At 38.4% G+C, this 12,305-nt stretch overlaps 1 protein-coding gene across 5 annotated transcripts in view; it reads right to left on the bottom strand.

The window, feature by feature from the left end:
- Window positions 1–12,305, bottom strand: part of NBEAL1 (neurobeachin like 1) — a 95,179-nt gene that overhangs the window by 48,267 nt on the left and 34,607 nt on the right. For all 5 annotated transcript variants that reach the window (XM_067298751.1, XM_067298750.1, XM_067298753.1 and 2 more), the window contains exons 9-14: window positions 11,399–11,705; window positions 10,243–10,349; window positions 5,082–5,165; window positions 3,465–3,563; window positions 2,777–3,357; window positions 482–614 (exon numbers count right to left, since the gene is read on the bottom strand). In XM_067298751.1, coding sequence (XP_067154852.1) covers window positions 482–614; window positions 2,777–3,357; window positions 3,465–3,563; window positions 5,082–5,165; window positions 10,243–10,349; window positions 11,399–11,705 — 1,311 coding nt within the window. The remainder of the gene's footprint in view (window positions 1–481; window positions 615–2,776; window positions 3,358–3,464; window positions 3,564–5,081; window positions 5,166–10,242; window positions 10,350–11,398; window positions 11,706–12,305) is intronic.

The following is a 12,305-nucleotide window of genomic DNA, read 5'->3' as shown; positions in this document are numbered from 1 at the left end:
ACTGCTTCTGTTTTAAAGTAGTTTATATTTAAACAGGTTTTTGGAGGAAAAGACATACAGCTCTTTCATAATGCACAGCAGTCCTTAAGTATAGGAAGAGAAAAGGGCAAGGCAGAAACACAGTAACACATTTTACTTATTCATGTTGCCCCACAGCCATCTACACTCATTTTAATTTAATTTAAAAAAATCTGCATGTAGCAGATTAGAAAAGCTCTAAGTACAATGCTACAGCAATATTATCAATAATAGTGGCCCTAACAGCATAGGCATAATTTAGCTCAATCAACCACTAGTGATATATAACTATAATATATAGTGGATATTTATATTGTATATTAATATGTATTTATATAAATATATATTTTATAAATATACTGTATATATAACTACATATATATAAATATATAGAAATAATTTGTGGCTTCTGAGCTAACAGTACTCCGTCTTAAACAAAGTGCTTTTCAGCATCGAACCTTACCCAGAGAGAGTCACAAAAACAATGGTCAGGCAGCATCACTGTTGCATATTCTCTCTTTGTGCAAACCGCAACCACCAACACCCCAGAGCACGTAATGAAGGCTTCAAAACCCATACCACTTCCCGTAAAAAAGCTACGGAAAAAGACAAAGCACAACACACAATCAAGGTCGCATTTCCAAACTTTTGGAAACCACCTGACAGTACGTTCATTAAAGAGAACCAGGTTAAGCTGCTCGCTGCTGGTCAAACATTGACCAAGAGTGGAGCTCCCCAGCTGTTACTTTTGCTCCAAAGAACAAGACAAAGAACCGCCCCAAGGAAGGCGCCACGGCACGGCCACACAAGCCAAGGGGGATCCGCAAGCTCACAAAGCACCTTCCAGCCATTCATCTTTTAACTGAAGACACACCCTCGGTCCCAACAAGCAACGCTTCAGCTGGACCCATACAGCTTAAGCTGGCTCCCCTACAAAACGCTGCCCGCTGCAGTCTCTGGAAGCTACACAACTGTAATAAAGCAGGGACTAGCCTGCAACCTGTGCTGTTTTCTATTAGTTAAATTGTGTCCTTCAGCTCCTGGTTAAGCTGCCAGTATTGCGTGTAGTTAGCTGACATTACTGTTACATCATTTACCTATGTTTTCTCCACTCATGCATTTCCTCTGTTTCACTTCATATTCTTCTATATAAAGATTTTAATTTTAAAAATCCAAATAGCAAAAGGAAACTTTTAGAAAATGTTCAAAGTTTGCATTTTTAATTTTACTGACAAATCTAAAACTGTTCGATGAGACAGTAAGCGTCATTTAAGGAATAATTTTTTTCTATGTCTGTTCATCAGCAAGAACCTTAGTGCAAAACAAAGATTTATAAACATAGTAATTGTTATGCATCTCATTTCACTCAGCATAACAAAGTAGATCAGCTGTAAACACCTAGCTACAAATAAGCCCTGCTAGAACATATTTGGCCTGAGAAACATTTTATTTTTAAGCACGTGAATACAAAAAATTGTATATAAATTGTGAATTGCTATCAAACACTGCTGCACTCCCTCAAGTACCAAGTGGAAGAACTTTACTGTACTATCAAATATGTAACACACACACATGAATACTATGAATATACAGTCTTAGTGGATGTAAGCTGTTTTACAAATAAATACCATAGAGCATAATAACTAGACCATTTTCTATTCCATGATTTTAATTCAGTTATGTGCTTAAAATTTTAAGCTGAATTTTAAATATTCCCCCTTTTTCATACTAACTTCATATCATCTTTTCAGTACAGAATCCATAACTTTATTCCAAAATCCCATAACTATTTGCCATCAGAAAAGACCCATAGGACAACACTGTTTTAACTCCACAAACTCTAGAATAATCTTTTCAAAATTGTAAGTAGAATGATAGAAAACTAGTCATTTACTGTTCTAACAGCATCACACCAAAACCCGATTGCAGCTTTTTTACTTTAAAATGTAATTCTATCACAGTTTCCTAGAGCTAGGCAGTCTACTTAAGATTTTCAGTGGGGGACACTGTCAAAAACTCTGGAAACAGTGTTGTAGCAGTTCAGTAGATGGCACCCTTCACCAAGGCTGTGCCACACAAATGCACAGAGGAGCTACAGAAACTTGAAGGGCCTCCACCTGTTACTATGGTTATTCATAAACAGAAGCAACATTCTAAGATACGGAGCCTCGGAAAATATTTATTCTGTTCTGATCAAAATTGCACTTGCCAACATCTCCCCAGAAACTGCATTGTAGTAGAATGGATTGAATGGGGAGATTCTTCAAGTATTATTCCCACATTCTGCATTTTGTTTGCTACTGAATGTTAGAGCCCAGAGCAGATTATACCACACTTACCTACACTATCAAGAACCAACCAGGTCGGTGGCTATTTAAGATAATGAAGGGGTCCTTTCCATTGCTCCCTCATACAGAAAATAGACTCCACTACCCTTGCAGGAAGCAATGGCAAGGCTGTTTTGTTTTGCACTGTTTTTTTAAAGCTACATACCTTAATCAATCTTAACACAATTTAGAGTTATGCTTTCCTATCTGCAGTTGCAATATGCATTGTAATAGAAAAATGTCATGGTTATTTCTGTAGCACTGCCTGGCCTTGGCGACAGATGAAACTGCTCCCTTCCACAAACTGAACTAAGTGCTATATGTTGTGTTCTATGAAGATAAGCTTAAGTATCACATATCACAGGGTACCATATGCCACAGGGAAGAGATGACCTAGATTTGTTCTGTTGAAGTAGTTACTGTAAGCATACCTGTAGAGCTGCTTCCTCTTGCTGTTTTTGCTAGTCGTGCTAGGGGTCACTTGGTCCTGGTCAAGGCAGAGCCAAGCATTGAAAGAAAACGCAGAGCCTGGCCACTTAAGAATTGATGGAACAGCAATTCCTGCCATACTGTGGTACAAGTTGAAATACTGCAAGGCACTAGCCATGCCCTGCTTCCGGGCCATTGCTAGGATGGCTCGCATCACTGGCACGACATAAGGGTGAGCCCGTTTTGGTTCCTCAGTCCTCAGGAGCCGTATTAGTCGGAGCAGTTCTTCCGAGCCCATAGACTGGCTCCCCAAAGAGCCCAGAAGGGCAATCAGATTCTCTGCACAAGAGCTATGGAGCGCAGAGTGGGAATTTAATGTCTCAATGATACGGATGACCATGTTTGCGTTGACACACGCAGCTCGACTCTGCCTGTTAATACAGCAGATTCGCCTCAACCAACTTGAGATGAAAATCTGCAGATCATGTGACTCTAGCTCTGGAAGCCACTGGATAAGCAGTAGTAAGGGCTGGACATTACTAATGCCCAGTATCCCAACAGCCATGTGGTCACCTTCAACGGCCTGGAAAAGAGCAGAGAACTCAAAGGTGAAACATAATGAAATATATTGGAAATACTGTCAAAAGCATGCAAGCATTTTAGACAGCATTAAAAGCAACCACATCTCACCATATTCATGAGTTCTTCCAGCAGTTCCCGTGAGGGCTGACCTAGCGATTTCAGTACCTCGTATATGTGTGCATAACCAATTCTTTCCTTGAAGACCTCCTGAGGATAAAAATTCCAGCCTCATTAACAAATGAAACAGACACAGATTGCTTGTCTACCGTAACAGCTTCTCATTTAGCATGTCTTGTTTAGACATAAAATAATCTGGATGCAAGAATAATTCTACAGGCTAGAAATCTCTACTTGGTAATACGCCTATCTGCTTTCTCTAGCGTGCTGCACATGAATAAGAGATCTCATTGCAGCAGGCAGATATACAAACAAAAGATCAAAGTTCTATTTTAATAATTACCTATACAAAAATCTCTAACATAAATTGCTTTAGTCTATTCAAAATGTTAAGTCTAACAAAATACTAAGTTTTATTTTTTAATGCAAACTATACCATGAAATGAAATGATTAGGTTCAGAATACGCAGTTTTCAGATACTAATTTTTGAATGAAAGATTCTTAGACCAGCTTGATTAAAAACCACCCATCCTAAACATTTCTCAAATTATAAGTGTTGCAGGATTTTTTTCTGAAAACTAATAATTTTTACATGAAGAAAAAAGTTCAAGCAGCAAATACGAACAGTAAAACCCATTTATTTTTCGTTAGTAAACAGCCAACACATTAGATGGAATGAATACTTTTCTCTGTGTATTCTGTCCTGAAGTTAAAACTTAATAGGTGAATCTGTCAGCAAAAGTGAGATAATTGCTTAAGTAAATACAAAAATAAAAATATATATATATGTATATGGCAGTGGAAGCACAGTTGAAAACTTGATTAAGCCTTTATGAATTACAACCAATCCCCCTCCCTGCTATACAACTCTTCCCAGACTCCCAGAGTCAGGGGAGAAGCAAGCACTCCGAATTATACTCTGGAGGAGCCTAATTTACCCTGTCATTTCACACACAGACTGGACTGCTCCAAGTGCAAGTAGCAGCAGCAGCAGCAGATTCGCCCCTTCCCTCAGCCTCCACAGTGTAGTCACACCCCTTGGCCTGTGCCAAGACCGGGGAATCATTCAACCACAAGACAAAACTAATGAACTCAACAATCTAAGAATAAATCTGCTATTTTTCTGTGGGCTTAGTTTCCAGTCAGATTCACAAACTAACCATTTATCTAGCCATTTATCAAGCCTCAAGAATAACTGCAAAGGAAGGGCAGGACCCCAATTTGGGCAGCAATACTATCCTGAATAAGTTTAAACCCATGGTAAGACTACACCAAACACCCCTGCCTGAAGCTATTTTCTGCAAATACCCCTTAATTTCCCTCAAATACTCATGAGACAAGTAATGATGTTGTACTCACGTCACAAAATTTCCAACTACCATTAACACTCTGATCTTCCAATTTTGATATAGAGATAGCTCAGTGTCCAGCCATTAAAAATAGAGGGATAAGGAAGCAGATCTGCTGTCCCTACCTGGCAAGGAACGAGGGCCCATGAGCTGCTAATTTTCATTAGCAAATTTCCTCAAGATTTTGCAATTAAAATACTAACTGAAGGCAAGATCAAGAAGCCTACCACAAAGAGACCTCTGTACATATACTGTTACCTTAGCAGCTGGAGACTTGTGCATTACTGCTGTGAGGGCTTGAATGGTTGATACTGCCAAGCAATCTAGGTGTCCCTGAAACACCTGGAAGTAGCAGGTACAGATGTTACATATAAATGGGCAAAGACAGTTGTGCTCCAAGTGCTATACTGTTCCCTCCTGTCAGGATGAAAATCAAGAGTTTATTACCATGCTTCAAAAAAATCACCTCCCCACCAAAAGGATTTCATAACACCACAACCTACAAGAAAGAACACACAACAACAGACAACTAGCCACATACTTCAAGAGGAGGAGAGAAGCACTCACAAGACACATTGCACTTCAAATGCTCTGACAAACTGGTTTTCCTCATGCGGCTAATGGACAACCTCAAGAGGGAGGGAGGAAAACAAATTAAGCAGCCTCTTGTAGCATGGGGGGGGGGGGGGCTGTTGAACAAGTGGGTGTCTGCAGTTCATGTAAAGTGTTTTCTTTTCCATGGAAGCCCTACACACCAGCGCGAGACACACAAATTGAGAGATTAGTCACACCAGCACAGTAAGGTGGCTTCTTCACCCATATCCTCATCTTAATAATCAACATCTCTTCTTCCGATTTCAAGTTATCTTTTGGGTTTTTCCCCCCCCTCTGTTAATTCTTGTTTATACTGATATTTCTCTGGTGGTTTTAAGGACAAAAACATTGGAGCATTATCTTACATCCATCAGTAAACCAAATGAGTAGAATTATGCAAATACGTGTATTCTGTTTCACCATCCCTGAAATATTATACTACGTATCAGACATGTTGAAAAATGAAATGTCAAAAATGAGAAGGCTGTTAAAAGTGAAGAAATGTTTACATGCAGATAGATCCTCATACTGAGTTTCTAAAAAAAGCCAAAGCTATTAGTTAGAACCATGATTTGTAGATTACCACAGTTACAATTTAGCATTTCATTACCTTTTTAATCAAAAAGGTCATTCTAATATAAAATATATACAACAATTTGCATTTGATGCTTTTCATGATATTACAGAAAAATTGAAGCAAGAGGCTATTCCCACCTCCCAGATTCAGCCTGTCCATTGTTTTGTGAACATCTGTTCTTGATGACAAGCAAAGAATCAGGACACCAAATACAACCATCGAGATTCACAAACAAAGCCCCAGAATCCAAACACCACAGTGCTGAGACAAAGCAGCAAAAAAAGAGGAAAGGGGGAAAAAAAATCACCACCACGTTGATAGAATTTATTTGGCTTCCATTCATGTACTTCACCTTCCTCAAGTTAAAAGACGTGTAACTGAGGCTCAATCTACTGCAAATATCTGGAACTTGAAGCAGATAAATAGACCTGAAGTTGAACTCAATTTGTTAATAAAAAAAATTTCCACAGATAGGAAACACTGATTTGTGCAGCAGCACAAGTACAACTTGCTGCACGAGGTTTAAAGAGGATGGTTAAGGTGAAGCACAGGAATCAATTTTCCTGTCATTGTGTCTCGACTTCAAGTGAAGCAAAATACAGGTTAAGTAGGTACCTGGTCCTCATTCATTTCTGTCAGTAATTTGTTGGCAAGGTCTTTTTCACTCTTGTCTGCCACTTTATTGTTAGCATTTAAAAACAGCTGTTAGAAACAGAGACAAGAATAATGGAAATAATTGCATTAAATAGTCACCTGCAGCCAAATCTGTGGAGGCTGCCTTGGATTTACATTTCACATAAAAGTGAATTCTCACACTGGTGAGACACAATCCTTCATTAATATCAGTCTTCCGTTAATTCTTACAATATTGAAGATTGCATTATATTATTGCTATATAGTAACTGCATTTTTCTTTTGCAGGATAAAATCAACATATGTAATTGCTGAGACAAGGAAACAGATCTAGTTAGATGTTGCACTGATCACTGGCTTATTAGCATTTGTGGTTTCATTTACAATAAGCAACATGACAGGAAGTTCTCAAAAATCTACTTGTAAGAAATAAAGACAACAGTGGGGCATTAATAAAGAAATGGATACAGATGCCTCACTGTTTTCCACTTATGTTTCATCCTAAGTGAAGGCTGAAGACACCCACACAGAACATCTGGAACAGCAACAGCAGCAAAATTTCTGGGGCACACAGCCTTTAAGACAGGAGACAGAAGTAAAATATCTGTGCTATCGCCCTAGTGGGGTGACAGGCTGAAAATAGCTTTAAATTGAACATACACCACCTATACCGCATCTACAGTTAAGAAAGTACCCTGTGTATGGTGGCTAGATTCCTAGTCAGCACTTGAATTTGCAAGTTTAAAGCTCACTCAAATATCTTCATATTCTATTGCAGTCAATTTTGCTCCTGCTTTAGATATCATCTAATCAGGACTGTAATTTATCCTCTTCTGCTTTATATGCTAAAGGGATGTTAAAAAAAATCCTGATCAACACATTTGAAAAGTCCCTTCAAAAAAGGGGAAACACTTCCCTTCAGTAGGTAAAGACTAAGCATTGCCAGTTTTTCCTCATGTGTTTTGTTAAATTTTGTTAGGTGTTGTCTCTGAAGTGGGGCAACCTAAGAAATCACCTTCCATAAATAAGGGCAAACAGAAGGACAACATTCAAAATATTACTTTGACTTACATATATGTGAAAGCACATACATAGAAACAAATAATTTTGAAAGGTACACCACACTCAAGAGCACTTAATCCTGCACGATAGCTACAATATACCTCAGAATGTTGTAACATCAACAACTGGATGCAAGAGCATCAAACAGGAGCAAATGCAGACATGCAAAAGGAAAGCATTTTTTCAGATGAGTTACTTCAGTTTTGATAATATATGTAGTAAGGGAAAAAAAGGAAAAAAAATTTTAATTGAAGTGCCCATATGGCTTTAATTCTTCTATCTTAAAGCTGTTCAGACAATCATGTTTTCTTAACCAGGGATATGGCTAGAGGTAACTGTGCTTTGCTCAAAGCCTGATCTCTGAGAAAGTTTAATAGAAGAGATGAAAAGCCTGCAAAACACCTAGTTAAATGGCTCTTAGGCTAGAATAAACCCCTGTAAAATACAGTCCCTCTTCCTGGATGTTACAGGCAGAAGGCAACATTCAGACCACCAAGACTTAACCGAGCAGTTTTGAAAAACTTTTATGCAGATTTCTAACCCTACCTGCAGATTTCTAACCCTACTGTATAGTTTGTCCATAAGCCTTGAAACCATCAAAAATGAAATAAGATTTAAGTTTTAGGGGATTGCTAAATAGCAAATGATTTTAAAGTATGACCAGAAGTATGTGCTTGAATACCCCAAGTACTTTGGGATATCCATAGCAGAAATGATGGTATGTTTTTTCTTTACCCCTCCTTTTCATGAAAAAGTCTTGCTCTCCAGATTTGCTGAAGATCCAATAGCTTCCTGAGTTTCAGCTCCAGTACGTCTGGACTCTCCTGCTACCTGTGGTGCTGCTTTAAACAGCTTGCTGGGGAATCCAACAGCAAGAAAGATTTTCACAGGTAAGGAGGAAAAGATTCAGAAATAGGAACTGCTCCCCATGGCTACTTAGAAGAAACCTTAATTCCACAGCTAAATTCATCTTTGCAATTTGGCTTTCAAAGGAAAAGAGCTATAGTATACTGAAAAGTGAAAATACAAACACAAACACTCCCTCCAGCCATCCCTGGGGGTATTTTGACTGAAAGGTTAAAAAAAAACAAACAAAAACAAAACAAACAAAAAAAACACTATGCAGCAAACTGGCAGCACTGATACCCAATCATGAAAATAACAGTAATGTGCAAGACAGAAACCATCTCACCAAAAGGGGGGGGGGGGGAAACGGGGACAAAAACAAACAAACCAGCCCCCCCCACAACTCAGAAGAGCATATCTTACAACATCATTATGAAATACAAGCAGAGTAAAAATGAAGGGAACAAGCTGTAAAAGCAGAGTAAGTGTTCCTGCTTTCTTTAGTTCTAAATCCCATTTGTTTAAGTGGCAGCAGAAGCAAAGTCATGAGCAGGTAAACATCTCACTGCTTGATGATTTAAGAAACTAGAAAAGAAGTTTCTTGGAGAGTACAAGGTCAGTACCAAAACAGGCACAGATTCCCGAGCAGAGAAGTAGAATGGAAAGGTCAAGCATAAGGTCTTTTCAGCACAAGATTAAAAAACAAAAACGGACCAAAAAAGAAAAACAAAAACCCCCCACACCCACAAACACTATTCAAAACACTTCCAACTGGCATTCTGCCATTGATAACTACAATTAAGTCTTAATCCAAACACATGCATTTTCAATATATTACTGCATTGAAATATGTTCTAATCTAAAAATCTAAAGGGATTTGGATCAAATTGAATACTGCAGCTAGCATTAAATTATCTAGTATTAGAAGAGCTCAACATAACCATGTCACCAACACGTCACAAACAGAAATACAGTATTCCAAAGAGTTACACCTTATCTATGTTTTTTGAATGGCAAAGCATGAAGTTTACAAAACAACCAGCGGAAGGCACTGGCTTACAAATTATGACCATCTGGGATTAAGAGAAAAACGAACTGTCTACGTCCATCTACGTGAATGCTATATCCTACCCAGAAGGAGAAGAACAATTCAAGAAGTGCATTTGTAACAGCTAGGGCTCATTTTTACATCAGCTACACAGGACTTGCCACCAAATATTTTGAAACACTTAAAGTCACACCAGAAAGATTTTTTTTTGTTTTTTTTTTTTAATTGAAAAATAAGTCTCTGAAACTAGAATTCAGGCCTCCATCTGGCAGCAGTTTTAAGTGACTTCCCAGCAATCCAGCCACAGCTTATTTGGAAAAAAAAAGGGGGGAGGTGGGGCTATCACTATAACCACCTTAAGTTTTAGGGAAAAAACAGAGACTATAAAGGTATTTTGCTCCAAAGGACTCAGAATGTGCGTTCATCACCTTATCACAAGGAAGACAAGAAACACCTCTACTTCATTAGAAAAAAAGAAGTTGAGCAATTCAGACCTTTTAGATCTTTCACGGCATTAGCGGCTCTAACCAAGCCAAAGTTTTCCTTCCTGCACATAAACACTACCAAACTGTGAAAGAAAAACATAAAGGTTATTATACCTGCACTATTACAGAAAGGATAAAGTTTTGTTAAAGATATGCTGATAAGGGAAATTTTACCTTGCAGTTCTGCAGCAGTCGAATGAGGTGCTCAAAGCAGTTACTGTTAAGGAAAATTGCCTGCAGAACAGGCCTATCCGTGCAGTCTAACATGGCTGTGATGGTGTCTACAAAAATCAAAACAGAACTGGCATCAGAGACAAAACACTTCCCCAATCCATCATGAGTTTTTCTCCATGTTACATTTTGAAAAGGATTAAAAAAAATGGTACATAGCAAACATGGGAAAAAATAACAAACTACAAACTCTATATTTTTCAATCAAAAGTGATGCACATTTTAGCGCAGAGCACTAGGCCTAAAGCTAAACATTTTGATGCAAATTATCATGTAGCATACTATATCTGGAGAAAAATTCAGCTACCAAATATCTTTGATTGCTCTGGGTTTTTTTTTTTTTTTCTAAAGTCATTGCCATTTGCAAGTATATAAGCAGCATGACTTTGAAAAAAAAAAAAAGCACACAAACTTGCTTCCTCAGCAAGAAAGGCCTTTGCATTCTACAGCAGCCTTACATTATAAGCATTCTTCATCACCTCAATACTTCTCTCCAGTTTTCTTGGAGGTTTGGGAAAGGAAATAACTTTATTTTTGCCATTCTGAACATCAAAGTTGGGGGGGGGGGGGGGGGGAAGAGAGAGAGGAGAGGAAGCTCCAAATCCTGAATGCTTATCCAGTGACTTAGGGCCTAAGGTTAAAAACATCTTTGGCCAATGTTTAAAATAATGGCATTTGCAAAGTGAACAATCACGAAATAGCCACCAGGTGCTATCTTCTTCTAAACCCTTCCTATCCTGCAGTTACCAAGGTCCTGATGAGTGGCAGCTGTTGCCTAGCAATTTTTTTTTTTTTTTTTTTTTTGAAAGTAAGACTGGAAGAGGTGCTAGATTTGTAACTTCTTCCTTTGCAGTCCTTGAACCTTGACACTCTGGTTAAACGCTAGCAATCTGATTCACTACAAAAAACAAAATAAAGTGTATCATTAAACAAGAATATGTTTAAAGTAATGACGATGAGAAGTGTTTGAAATTTTTCACTTGGATAGCAAAGAACCTTTATTTGGAGAACACTGTTGAATCACTAACTTGATTCAAATCATTGCTTGTTTCTGAGTTACTATCAAGAGTTTAAAGGAACTGTACAGTTGGATACTCACTCAGCATTTGGACCTGTAGTGCTATGAATCTCTTCTCCCACTGTCTACATCGCCTTGCATTAGGTAAGGCTGAATGGTCCGAATTAAGCAACTTGAAATAGTTCTCCAATATTGTGCTGGTCTCTACTTGCCGCTGGTCAGAACTGCTGGTTAGAAGGATATGGACAACTTCTGTCAGGCACTTCAGAGTCAGCTCTGCCTTCCTGCTCACTTCCTCGGGGTTCCTGTCATCCCAGTTGTCACAGTCTGCTAAAACACGCATCAAGACTTCCATGGTGGCAGGAGATATTGCTTGAAGAGCATTCCTCTGAAACCCGTGGCAAAAAAAAATGATTAAGTATATTTAAAAAAAAACAACAAAAACCCAAACCTCTTCAAACCAACAGTTTTCATTTGAGTCATCCAAAACATGCAAGATACAGTATTGTATCTGTCCCAGTTTATGCACAGTAATTGTTAAATAGCTGCTAAACCTTCTACTTGAATTATATTGATTGCGACAGATGAAATGCTGCCCATCTTATTCACTTAATTAGGCTTTCTTTTTCAGAGAGAATGCTTACAGAGAAGAAGAATTTTATAAAAAAATACAGCATTTAAATGGATGTTGTAACTTTCATTTAAACGACTTTTCTTATAAGGCTGCCTCAATAAACTCTGCCAAATCTACATAAACCTTCACTTGAAATTTCTTTTTCAATCCCTCCTTCCACATAGCCAGATTCATAATACTTCAAACTTTTAAAATGAACGTAATAATTAGCAAACATTTGTTCCAGCCCTGAGTACATTTCCCCCACCCCCCGTTGCAGGGGGTTTGGCTGCCTGGGCTCCCAGCCACAATTGACCTGGCGCAGGGGCTCAGCCTTGAAGAGCTGTGAGAAGCCTCAGCAGGGGTTCCTTGCCT

Source organism: Apteryx mantelli, chromosome 6 (assembly GCF_036417845.1).
Source record: "Apteryx mantelli isolate bAptMan1 chromosome 6, bAptMan1.hap1, whole genome shotgun sequence".
Lineage (NCBI taxonomy): Eukaryota > Metazoa > Chordata > Aves > Apterygiformes > Apterygidae > Apteryx > Apteryx mantelli.
The sequence above is the reverse complement of the archived record's forward strand: the minus strand, read 5'-3'. Positions and strand labels throughout refer to the sequence as shown.